Source organism: Pollachius pollachius (genome assembly GCF_949987615.1).
Source record: "Pollachius pollachius genome assembly, chromosome: 11".
In the NCBI taxonomy this organism is placed as follows: domain Eukaryota; kingdom Metazoa; phylum Chordata; class Actinopteri; order Gadiformes; family Gadidae; genus Pollachius; species Pollachius pollachius.
Window position 1 is genome coordinate 17,784,525 of NC_136944.1, and position 12,853 is coordinate 17,797,377.

At 47.5% G+C, this 12,853-nt stretch overlaps 1 protein-coding gene across 2 annotated transcripts; it reads right to left on the bottom strand.

Moving 5' to 3' along the window:
- Positions 1-831: 831 nt before the first annotated feature.
- Positions 832-12,543, bottom strand: elac2 (elaC ribonuclease Z 2). 2 transcript variants are annotated; one of them, XM_079745680.1, is made up of 24 exons: positions 12,074-12,543; positions 11,916-11,966; positions 11,699-11,769; positions 11,534-11,598; positions 11,360-11,417; positions 11,198-11,266; positions 10,724-10,864; positions 10,569-10,624; positions 10,284-10,342; positions 10,130-10,202; positions 9,664-9,776; positions 9,164-9,262; positions 8,510-8,648; positions 7,822-7,907; positions 7,006-7,127; positions 6,661-6,757; positions 5,846-5,984; positions 5,228-5,266; positions 4,864-4,973; positions 3,927-4,026; positions 3,547-3,667; positions 2,948-3,026; positions 2,559-2,703; positions 832-1,237 (listed from the first exon to the last, which is right to left on the bottom strand). In XM_079745680.1, the coding sequence occupies exons 1-24, from the start codon at positions 12,388-12,390 to the stop codon at positions 1,022-1,024; spliced, it is 2,565 nt and encodes an 854-aa protein (XP_079601806.1). In that variant the 5' UTR covers positions 12,391-12,543; the 3' UTR covers positions 832-1,021. The 2 variants fall into 2 exon arrangements, with proteins under 2 accessions (XP_079601806.1, XP_079601807.1); XM_079745681.1 differs by lacking the exons at positions 10,569-10,624; positions 10,724-10,864; positions 11,198-11,266; positions 11,360-11,417 and having other exon boundaries at positions 10,284-10,327.
- Positions 12,544-12,853: the final 310 nt, after the last annotated feature.

A 12,853-nucleotide genomic window follows, 5' to 3' on the forward strand; every position in this document is an offset into this window, starting at 1 on the left:
TAAAGTAAAAGTCTAGATTTCATTGTAATATTCTAGGTTTCAAAGTAACAGCCTACATTTTGAAGTTACAGGCTTGGTTTTAGTGTGACAGAATAGATTTCAAAGTAAAAGCCCAAATCACTTGCATAGTGATGCAATGGTGCATGAAGTATCCATCAAAGACAACATGAGACGGACTTGCCCGCTCATTTCCTCTAACAAAGGGATGTTCTCTGTGCTCGTGTCCGCAAGTCAGAGGGACAACATTGAACTCACTTCAGAGTTCCGCTCTGTAGTACATCAGACAGATTCGAGTTATGTTTTGTCTCGCTCTAATAGCCTAAATTACTTTTCTAAATTAAAATGTGTCACATTCGGCATTCTCACCCTGGGGTAAATTCTTTTGAACACGGTGGCAACAATTTAAAATTGCGCTGCTGCTAGGAGTAGCGCAAGGATAGAGCAACCTGCCGTCATGCAAGAGTGTAGCCTTAGAGTAGAGAGGCAGAAGGTACCTAGAGCATAGGAGTCCTGTGATAACATGGAGCTAACGTAGCACAGACATGTTTGAATACGGAGGAAGTGGAATTAGCTTTGGAAAGCGAGCAGCAATGAAAGCATTGGAGTGTTTTCATAAAAATATCATGCTGGGATGTGGTCAGCATGTAAGGCCTGTTTCGTCTTCTTTAATAACCAATAGGGATATTTTTACGATCGATCAGGTTTAGAGTCAAACTACCGCCTGCACCCCTGAAGTTTTACGATTGCATTTCAGACACACAGCAGACTGCATGGAATCATTTTTATTGCATCAAATAAAACAAATCAAAATGTTTTAACAGCTTTGCTCTATATACACTGCAACGCAAACAAAGATTACACGCTCTGTCACCGCACACACCGCGACAAAATAAAAAATATATTCATCGCAAAGCCATGCTCCGTTTAATCTTTGTTGGGACTCCCATTTAAATGAAAATCGGTATCTTGGATACCCCGGACCGTAAACTCAGATTGTAAAAAGAGCGGGAAATGCCGGAGTTCAGTTGGCTTTGAGTCGCTTGTTTTCCCCGCTGTGCGACACTGCCCCCTCCTGGTCACGTTTGGTACCCCTGGGCTCCGGCACCTCCTCCTGCTCTCCTCTAGTCTTTAGCTCCCTCCTCTCCCTGCGCTCCTCCATCTCCCCAAGCTCCTCCGCGAAGAGGGCCTTGAGGGCCGGGACGAGCCGGGGCAGGACACGGAAGTCTCCGAACCGGATCTGGGAAAGAGAGAGTGAGTGAGCACCTCACAGCTCCCCTTTCTACCGTTTACACCTTTAGATTTAGAGGTTTAAATTGTACCACTTCAACATTGGTCGGCTGCCTTTGAGTCACTGTTGAACTGCTCTGTAAATGTTTACTTTGCACGAGAGAAACAGACAGGTAATGACAACAGAGATAGGGAGAGAAATGGGTTGAGACACAAAATAGGTTGAGACACAATATGGCAGGAGAGTTTGGACAGGGCTAGTGTCTGCATTGTGTTTGCCAGCTAGACGAAGGCGGCTAGGCTCCGGTAGGTTGCACTAATTACAACACATGTCATTATTAAGTTAGACAACATTCAGAACACTGTGTTGTTCTTTACACACACACACACAGGAAGGAGTAGTGACTGAATTGTAGTCCAACACCTCAGGGGTGTGTGTGTGTGTGTCTGTGTGTGTGTGTGTGTGTGTGTGTGTGTGTGTGTGTGTGTGTGTGTGTGTGTGTGTGTGTGTGTGTGTGTGTGTGTGTGTGTGTGTGTGTGTGTGTGTGTGTGTGTGTGTGTGTGTGTGTGTGTGTGTGTGTATCAATTATTCATGCCAGATGAATCGACCTAGGGACGTTTCTCTATATTTATCCGGCAGGGACAGCTCTCTGCTCCCAGGCTGTGGTTCCCACGCCCTTAGGATGCCCTCGAACCCACAGCTGGAATAACAAGTCACAGTTTGGTCTTTGGAAGTCGAATGAACCAAGCTTGTCGCTTGGTTCATTCATTTGACTATTTTCAAAATTGAAATTATTTTACTTCTGCTACCTACCTGGCCACGACTGTTTGGAAAACAGTTTCACCTTTTGGAAACTGAATGTGGTGTTCCCAGTTAAATAAAGCTTCATCAAATCACATTCACCAAAATGAAGGAAATCAGTCCCAACGTTGTCCTCAAAATCAACCTTCAAATGTCTCGTTATGTGTACATGAATGGAACGCCGAGCAGTTGTCACTCATGTCAATGAACTGCTGTAGTCAAGGCGTCATTAACCGGGAAAACCAGAAACTCATCAAGTCCCTATAAGTCACCATTCAGTTCCCATAAGCCGTGAAAAATGGGGCCAGGTGTATGTCACCTCACCTCCATACAGTCATAGGTCATCGAGTTTCTAGTATATTGTCACATTGTGCACATAAGCAGAACTAGCAAATGTAGCTCACGCCATCTTTCTGCCTTCCTCAACAGTGGACAATAAGCAAGTAATTCGGTCCCCAACAATTCACTATTCTGTGCGTGCTTGCTTGCGTGCGTGTGTGCGTGCGTGCCTATGTGTGTGTGCGCTGACCTTCATGTGGTCGAAGGAGATGCCAACGCGGTCGGTGAAGTCGGGGCTGAAGAGGGGGATCTTGGCGTAGCGCTGGCTGAAGTGGTTCAGCATGATGAACTCAGCGTTCATCTTCATCCCCATGTTGATGGCCTGGGAGGTCGTGCTGTTGGGGGGGGGATCCAATTTAATTAATTGAATTAATTGTTGTAAATACTCTAATATAGATTGCTTGGTTTCATTGTTTGAACATGGAGTGAGGGTAGCTTGCATTACGAAATTAGCGTCAACCAGCGATGGGATTTTTACGTTGTTAATTTAAGATAACGCCATTAAGATAACACCAGAATAACACCATTTTGAGGTTCCTCCTGACCGGTTTAACCTGGTGTGGGAGGTGAGGACCTCACCTGTGCCGTTTCTCGACGGCCTCCTCCTCCAGGCCGTCCTCCAGTGTCGCTTCATGGATCAGCAGCGTGGCGTTCTTACCTGTAAACACACCGAGAACATGAGGAACACACACACACACACACACACACTACAGGAGATCAATGAGATCGATAAGCAGCAGGTTCATGGTGCTGATTGGCCGGAGAGAAGGAGGCTCTGTTCTGATTGGACCAGGTCCAGCTCAGCCCTTTTAAAGCAGATAGATAACAGAAGAGATCCCCAAGGACAATGTTCCGAGTAATTAAAAACCCTTTAGGAGGACCCTGCTATTATCTCACACACACACACACACACACACACACACACACACACACACACACACACACACACACACACACACACACACACACACACACACACACACACACACACACTTTAACAGTAGATTATAAATCTGACCTATAATCTTCCAGTGGATTATAGTATAGAATCTGAACTTCTATCTACAGGTAGATAGATGACAATCTGACCTATGATCTATTAGTAGATTAGAATCTGACCTATGATCTACTCAACGATTATACGAGACTGACGTTGTACTAGTCGATTGTGTTCTGACCTATGCCAACGAAGGCCTCGCAGGGCATGGTGTCCCCAGAGAAGGCCAGCTTCCAGCCTGAGCGGTGTGTGATGCTGCAGGCAAACGCGTTCCTACAGTGATGCACGTGGCACGTCTGGAACTACAGACACACAAAAACAAACAACAACAACAACCGTAAATAACCATAATAAACCGCACAGCAACTGAGTAAGCCACACAAACTCACTCAGCTCATAAACATAAACATCGCAAAAACATATAACACAAAACCAATACAGGAACAGCAAACAGCTCGACAACAGTAAACGACACAACAGCAAACAAACAATCCACGCTCCAAGCAGTCGTACGCCATACTGTACATTCTTTAGATTTAAGTGAAACAAACATCCGCTCACCCTGTCCAGGTCATTCTTCTTCAGAACGGCTTGGATGAACGACTTTGTCTTGTATTTGGGAACTTCGGTTCCATCGCACAGGAACTTGTTTGGGATGATGCTGAAAAAGCGAAACCGGGCCACCAGTTCAGTAAACAACCCAGAAAGAGACTAATTAAATGGCCGTTTCAGGTGGCGTTTAAGTGACAGTGTATTTGTTAAGTTAAGTACCTAGCCAGAGTTTGTTAGAGGAGGATTCATTCTCTAAATCTATGGTATTGTCCCGGTGAATCGAATGCTCCGTCTGCGAGGCGTTAGGGCACTACGTCTTCCAACACACTTCTTATTAACTAAATCCCAGAAGCTCGCCGCTCAATGGGTATAAATTAAGCCCAGAGGTAATCCAATATCAGCCACACTTAGCCTGGTATTTATCACCCGCCTCCCAGACCCCGTCTCTAGCTCATTATCTCAGCACATCTGTGGATCCCTCCTCAACACAACGTCTCACCGGGAACGTAACAGGAGAACTGCAGACTGCTGAGGAGGAGGAGGAGAAGAGAGGAGGTGGTAAAGAGGTGAGAGGAGGAGGAGGTGAGAGAAGGAGATGAAGGTTGTGAGGAGCGACGAGAGGAGGAGGTGAAGGGTGTGAGGGCAGACGAGAGGAGGAGGTGAAGGATGTGAGGAGAAACAAGAGGAGGAGGTGAAGGATGTGAGGAGAAACAAGAGGAGGAGGTGAAGGCTGTGAGGAGAGACAAGAGGAGGAGGTGAAGGCTGTGTGGGAAGGTGAGAGGAGGAGAGAAAAGCTGGGAGGTGTGAGGATGTGAAGGAGGTGAGCAGAGGAGTAAGATGAGGAGATGTGAGGAGGAGGTGACAATGGAGCCGGGAGTAGGAGGTGAGGAGGTAAGAGGGGGGGAGAGGTGATAGGAGGAGAAGATGAGGAGGAGGAGGTACATACTTCACGTGGCTGAGGATCTCCTCACAGTGGTCGTGGAACTGGTTCAACCAGGTCATGATCTGGATGGGCGCCACCAGGTACACCGGGCTGAACGGCTTGCCAAGCGTCGCCTGGCAACCACAACATCCCATAATGAGCCGTCAGCCATCTCATTCACACTGAGAAACATTTGGACCTTAACATTATAATGTTAAAGTACTACTTTCGGTGTCGTCAATTTACATTAAGAGTAATTGAATACAATATAGCGTAGTATAGTAAAGAACAAATAACATGTGGTATAGTGTATTATAATAACGTTTCATATAATAAAGTATAGTAAAGTATAATAGAATAGAATAATATTATATATTATAATACACACCATTGCTCTTTCCCTCTGGTAGAGTAGCTTCAGCAGCCCCTAAACAAACACATTGAAATGCACTTTAAAACAAACATGAAATATGAAAAACACATTAACACACACACACACACACACACACACACACACACACACACACACACTTAAGTACCCACATTAAAGTAAACACGATAACAACCCAGAACATGAACACCACTGTATGGTGATGAGTGTGCACGTGAGATACCAGCTCACCGTGTGCTGGTGTTGGTGAGTGTGCACGTGAGAGAGCAGCTCACCGTGTGGTGGCGAGTGTGCACGTGAGAGAGCAGCTCACCGTGTGCAGGTGAGTGTGCACGTGAGAGAGCAGCTCACCGTGTGCAGGCGAGTGTGCACGTGAGAGACCAGCTCAGCGTGTGCTGGTGAGTGTGCACGTGAGACCAGCTCACCGCGTGGTGGTGAGTGTGCACGTGAGAGACCAGCTCACCGTGTGGTGGTGAGTGTGCACGTGAGAGACCAGCTCACCGCGTGGTGGTGAGTGTGCACGTGAGAGACCAGCTCACCGTGTGGTGGTGAGTGTGCACGTGAGAGACCAGCTCACCGTGTGCTGGTGAGTGTGCACGTGAGAGAGTAGCTCACCGTGTGGTGGTCGGCGTGCATGTGAGAGACGAAGATAGTGGAGATGTTGGAGAGGGCATCATCCACGCCGTTGCCATAGTGACGACACAGCTGACCGAATGTCCCCTCACCACAGTCCAGCAGGATGGACTGACCAGCACTGGGGGGGGGAGAGAAAGAGAGAGAGAGAGCAACAGAGAGAGAGAGAGCAACAGACAGAGAGAGAGAGCAAGAGACAGAGAGAGAGAGAGCAGGAGACAGAGAGAGAGAGCAACAGACAGAGAGAGAGAGCAAGAGACAGAGAGAGAGAGAGAGAGAGAGAGAGAGCAAGAGACAGAGAGAGAGAGCAACAGACAGAGAGAGGGAGCAACAGACAGAGAGAGAGAGCAACAGACAGAGAGAGAGACAGAGACAGAGAGAGAGACAGAGAGAGACCGAGACAGAAAGAGACCGAGAAAGAGAGAGAGCAACAGACAGAGAGAGCAACAGACAGAGAGAGAGACCGAGACAGAGAGAGACCGAGAAAGAGAGAGAGAGCAACAGACAGAGAAAGAGAGCAACAGGAAGAGAGAGAGGGAAATTATAGAAAGTTATGATATTATAATTTATTTTTGGGCTGTCCCTGCCGGATTCTTAACTAATCAATTGTTATAAAAAAAAAAAAAGGTTTGATGTTGGGTAAAAGTATCTCTAAAAAAGAATGATAAAGTACTTAAATAGCATACCGCAATCAAACTGTAGTTGAACATTTGTTAACCATTAGTTCAATAGCAGTACAATAGTGATTCTATAGCAGTCCCATAGTAGTCAAATGAGTTGGACAGTGGCGGAGGGACCTGATGTTCAGCAGAGTCCCGCTGACGTTCCTGATCTTCATGGGCAGCGCAGAGCCCGTCCCCAGGAAGATGACCTCAGGATACCGCTCCGCTCTCCCTGCACAACACACACGTTGGCGCACTCACTTTGAAACACACCACGTCCAAAGGGGCATGGATCCATCTCCCAACCAGCAGGGTACTGGTGGATTGGTGTACTGGTGTACTGGTGTATTGGTGTACTGGTGTACTGGTGTATTGGTGTATTGGTGTACTGGTGTATTGGTGTGTACTGGTGTACTGGTGTATTGGTGTATTGGTGTACTGGTGTACTGGTGTGCGGGGAGAGGCGGGACCTGGACTCACCAGACAGCACGCTGGGGTCAGAGGAGCAGAAGGTCTGACACGCCTCCACCTCCTGGAGGAAGTCTGGCACCTCCGACGCCTCCTTCAGGAACTCCTCTGTGTCGCACGGCACCATCGCATCTCTGACACGTGCACACGCACACACACACACACACACACACACACACACACACACACACACAATAACCTCAGCAAAGCAGTGTAGTTACATCCATACGGTGAGGTTAGACAGACAGTAAACACTTGTCTTCACAAACACTTTGACGTGCGACCTTGGTGAACATGAGCGGGAAGGAGAGAGGGAGGGAGTGAGAGATGTGAGGGAGTGAGTGAGAGATGTGAGGGATTGAGTGAGAGAGTGAGAGATGTGAGGGATTGAGTGAGAGATGTGAGGGAGAGAGTGAGAGATGTGAGGGAGTGAGGGATGTGAGGGAGTGAGTGAGAGATGTGAGGGAGTGAGGGATGTGAGGGAGTGAGTGAGAGATGTGAGGGAGTGAGGGATGTGAGTGAGGGAGTGAGAGATGTGAGAGAGGGAGTGAGAGATGTGAATGAGTGAGTGAGTGAGTGAGTGAGTGAGTGAGTGAGTGAGTGAGAGATGTGAGTGAGTGAGTGAGTGAGTGAGTGAGTGAGTGAGAGATGTGAGTGAGTGAGAGATGTGAGTGAGTGAGAGATGTGAGTGAGTGAGTGAGTGAGTGAGTGAGTGAGTGAGTGAGAGATGTGAGTGAGTGAGTGAGTGAGTGAGTGAGTGAGTGAGTGAGTGAGTGAGTGAGTGAGTGAGTGAGTGAGAGATGTGAGTGAGTGAGTGAGTGTGTGTACCTCTGCCACTCCAGCAATGGGCGGAGCTGGAACTTGAGGAGGCACTCTGCTCTGACGGGGGCGACACGCAGCGACCCTTTCTCCTCCTGAGGACACGAAGGGGAAATAAGGGAAAGGAGAAGGAAAAAAACATTAAGGACAAAACCTTAAGAAAAGTGCAAGAAGGGGGACACAAGAGAGAGGAATAAGGAGGTAGTGGGAGAAATTGAGAAATCATTGAGACGAGGAGAAGGGTTTTTTCAGGAGGAGCTTGCCTCAATGTCTTTCCCTCCACTCATCTTAAAGCCAGTGGCTAACGTTCCTCATCCCCTATAGAGGCAGCATGTCAACAGCGTTGAGGTCTGCTCTAAAAGGTTAACTGCATCCACTGTAGAGGCAGAGGCAGCATGTTAACAGTGTTGAGATCTGCTCTAAAAGGTTAACTGAATCCAATGTAGAGGCGAGATAGCAACAGAGTTGAGGTCAGCTTTAAAGGTTAGGGAATCCTCCACTCCAGTCCACTAAGAACCAGTGCTAACGCTGTAACAGTTAAGTGATATTTAAATGACACGACTTTGGTCATGGAGCTTATGTCCTCACCGAAGAGTTGAACTTGATATAGTTAGTTACTGTTGAAAAGAACGTCAGTCCGAACCTACAGACAGGCTTTTATAGTATAGCAGTGTGTGCCAGGCATCAGTTGGGGTACCTTAGGGTTGATGTTCTTGAGTTGGGGGAAGATCTCCGGGTGGATCATGTTGAGCTGGGTCTGGATCTTGAGGCTCCGGACGTTGTGGACCGTCTGCACCTGTTCGTTCAGGACCAGATGCTGTGTGGAGCTGGGGAACCTGCAGACAGAGCACAGGGACCGGGGCTGTTCAGGTCCTGGACTCCCTGAGGTCGCCAGAGACCCCAGGGCACCAACCGCGAGGGTAGATGTGCTCGCTCCCGGTGTCCTGGGCTGGCTCTGTGCCAGCATTACCACCTGATCATCCCATGCTCCCTAATTGGACAGTATCACCACTCATCTCTCCAATGTAATGTCCAGTGGGCGCAGAGCGAAACACTGCTTGCTTATATTTACGTCAAACGTAATTATTCATAGAATATAAATTGAATATATATTTTATGGTTGAAGTATGTCTTGTTTGTATGTGCCTGACCACAAATGAAGTTCCCTCATGGGAAAAATAAAGTTCTTTGAATTTAATTATTGTCCCCTTGGGGGAAATCTGTCCACTGCCTGAACCCGCATCTGGCCGCCATCTAACGGGCCGTAGCATGGAACCATCATGGATGCCATCTGGTGTGGTGGTGGGGGGGGAACATACAATGTCCACGAGGCAGCAGTGAACCCCGGTACCTCTCCATCCACTCCTGGTAGCGCTCCGCCTTCAGCACCACCTCTGGGGTCATGTGGACCACCAGGGCGGCTGGGTCCTCTGGAGCCCCCGCATGGTGCCTGCGGAGGACAACGATAACAACAGAACGTCAGGGGGGTTATACTAGCTAGCACTAGTACCTGGGCTCTGAACTATGAACACATGATCGGTCAACACGATAGATGAGATGAGATAGACAGGAGCTTTATTTCATCACGTACATGAGAAATTCACTTGCAGCCCATTGAATATAGAAAGAAATAATAAAATAAAGTGTGTAAAGTGTTCAGCAATACACATATACATAATAAATTAAAATAAAATAAAATCACAGTGATTACAATGTCATGCCATAAGGGCATAAATGCACACGCCTAGGGCATGTACGCATGTATAAATGTACACATGTATACATGCATGATCTGGGGCAGGTGGTAGGGAGCTTGTCCTTGGATCCGGTAACTAGCTTCTCATTGGCTACCTGGCTAGTCTCTCATTGGTGCAGACTCCTTCGATGAACTCCACCGTGGGGCACTCTACCACCAGGAAGACGGGCCCGGGGTCAGAGGGCGTGCACACCTGCTCCGGCCGGATCTGACGAGATAGAGGGGGGGTGCACAGTGATGATGTCATCGGAACGGCACGGTTGATAAACGCTGAAAGTATTTTCTAGTCAAGACTTTGAGCCGAGGAGTTGAAGCTCAATCTGTGCTCAATGTCCCAACACTTGCAAACACATCTTATTGTGGACACCCGAAAATCACGTGCTACAGTGTCCCCTTATAGTTCTCTAAAGCTAAATGTGTTTGCGGGGTTATGGGTTAGGCTCAGGGTCAGGGGTACTCGGAGGGCCAGATTGTGTTAAGCCACAGGCTTATGCAACATTCACATTATTTTGGTTTAGATAATAAACGCAAGATGGAGGTCTGATTAATGTTGTAATTCACCTCTTTTCCTTCATATGTCACCGTCTTGCCGTTCTTCAGATCCACCACCAGGGGGCCGATGGCTGGTTTACCGCTACATAGATGACACCACTGATTATTATTGAACCATTTGGGATTATTCTCCAACCAATAGCAGATCCATAGGTACACTTACACGGGGAGGCCTAGCGCAATAGCTTGAGGGACAAGGAAGTTCCCCTTTTTGGCATGGAGCTGAGAGAACCGGAGAGAGAAGTTAGAGATTTACTGTCTCAGGACCTGTACTGTACACTATATGGTTCTACTGTCTCAGGACCTGTACTGTACACTACTATGGTTCTACTGTCTCAGGACCTGTACTGTACACTACTATGGTTCTACTGTCTCAGGACCTGTACTGTACACTATGGTTCTACTGTCTCAGGACCTGTACTGTGTCAGAATCAGAAAGATGACCTACCTTGCAAACAAATGCAACCACCAGAGAGGGATCCCTTGTAGCTTTGGACATCAACCCTAAAATATAAACACATGATATACACATATATTGATACATGAAGATGAACACCAAGCTGGGAACCTCTGGGAGACAGTAAATAGGAGGGCTTGTCTCACCCGGGCTGGAAGGTCTGTGTCCTGGCTGGCCTTCAGCTGGGTTCCATAGCTCCTTCCTCTGGCTGGAGACCGGACTCCGAGGTGGGCTTCCTCTCCCGGGGCTTGCAGAGTTGCCCGGTCCTCCCTCACCCAGCGACTGGGCTGGGGTCGAAACAGCGTCAATACAACACTCACTCATCCTCATCCTATTACTGATTCACTTCCTTCATTTCATATTTGCTCTATTCTCGTTGCGTAGGAGTCAAGTCGACCCTCGCCTCTTCCAGAAAGACCCGGTGCTATACTGGGCATTTGATACAAAAACAAGCTGTGCTCACAATCACGTTGTCAGAGGCCCCCTTGGGTACCATGGTTACAACGATGCACTAAACATTTGGTTTTGATCCAGCATCTCAAGACGATGAGGGTCACCGAGGTACCGCGTCGACATCTTCAGGAGACTTGAGAGGTGAAACGCTGTACGCCAACACTCACCAAACACGGGAACCTGATGGACGCTCATGGTTTCGTCCGTGTATGCCTCCTCAGTGTAGGGTCGGACCGCTGCGAGACGACGAGGGGTCGAAGGTCAGAATCAAAGTCTTCAGATACAACATGACGTGTTAAATGACCAACGAGGGACACAACTCAACGTACACAACTTGATGTCCTCCAAAGCTCCGGAAAACACCTTGATTGCATTGATGAAGTTGCCCTTTGAAGAAGAAGGAGAGGTTTAGCATAATATTATACATGGCATCTTTCTTACATCACAGAAAACACAGGCGTCCACGGTAAGTTCCGTCTCTGGGATAAATAGACAAAACTTACCAGCTGCGGAGGACCTGACAGAACACACTCTGGTACTCCGATGTCCTTCAGTGTTAAGATCATCCCTGCCGTATGGTACGAACCACAGATCTGGGGTTATAACAACTTGGCCACATGTTCGTGAATCACGTTTGATAACAGTATACTTGTAACCACCAAACTCACCCGATAAGCCACCGATGTTGTCCCAGTTCATCCTTGTGAGGAAGATGTTGTCCAAACGAGACGCTTTTAACCTGTCGGCAGAAGTACATAACGTTCAGGCATGTCACTAACCTAGCTCTAGATAGAACTGACTGACAGTGTGCAATACAAAATCGAACTAGTTAAGGATGTGGTTTGTTATTGTAAGAGACACACGAAACAAGAACCAGCATCGTACTTGTGCTCCTGCATCAGCCTCTGAGTCCCCTCCCCGCAGTTGAACAGGTACCTGGAGAGGATGAGGAAGATAGGAGGATTCATCGTAGGTGTGGAGGTTAGGGCAGGTAAAAGTAAGGTGTTTTATCCTCGGATGGATAGAAAAGCGTTCATAGTTACCGGTTGTACTCGGAGAAGACATACAGCGAGGCTCCATTGTCTCTACTGCCTGACCCGACAACCTGGAGATAAACGGTGGACGGGCCGTGCGAGTTGCGATGATCTTTGGTCTTCAGTCGTCTCAAGGTGTCCTTCTGTTTAGCCTTCTTGAAATTCTTTGTGTTTTGCTCCATGTTGGTCGTCATTGTTCTGCAGAACTGGAAAACATTCCGGTGGAAACGAGGACCACAGGCGACTGCTAGGCGACAAGCAGTGATTGATTTGGTTTGGATGAACAGCAATGCAAAAGGTTTCTGCCACAGACGAGCAGTATTCATAATAAAGATCCACCGGAGGGAAAGAAAAACTGAACTCGTGCAAACCACACAATTATTTTGTTAAGATCATTGCACACCTCCTCAAAAAACAAATTAGTTACCTAACAGACTTCAGTGTTATAGCGGTGTTGTTTCAGAGGTTGACTTTCTCCATGGTTGACACATGGGGACCTTTTCCGGCATCTATTGATGACGTAGTGTAATCATTGGACCCCATTGGTGCAATCATGTGAGAGCTCGAGGGTGGGAGCCAGTCGCAGCAGCTGACTGAGAGAAGTAGGCGGTCCCAGTTCAGTTGGTTCTGTCACTCAATTTCATAGCGGTATTGGATATTTTCAATGAAGTTCAAATCCTAAATGAGATGAGATATAAATATATCACATATATCTCTCTACCGCTCTCTTAATGTGTTGCCTATTGTTGTGGTGTTGTTTATTTTTTCCGTTTTGTTTGATTGTCTGTA

Excerpts from the sequence above, each read along its gene's own strand:
- elac2 (XM_079745680.1), bottom strand. The coding sequence starts at position 12,390 with ATGAATACTGCTCGTCTGTGGCAGAAACCTTTTGCATTGCTGTTCATC. Across the intron at positions 8,649-9,163 it reads TACCAGGAGTGGATGGAGAG|GTTCCCCAGCTCCACACAGC; the intron begins GTACCGGGGTTC and ends CTCTGTCTGCAG. Across the intron at positions 4,027-4,863 it reads GAGATCCTCAGCCACGTGAA|CATCATCCCAAACAAGTTCC; the intron begins GTATGTACCTCC and ends TCGCTTTTTCAG.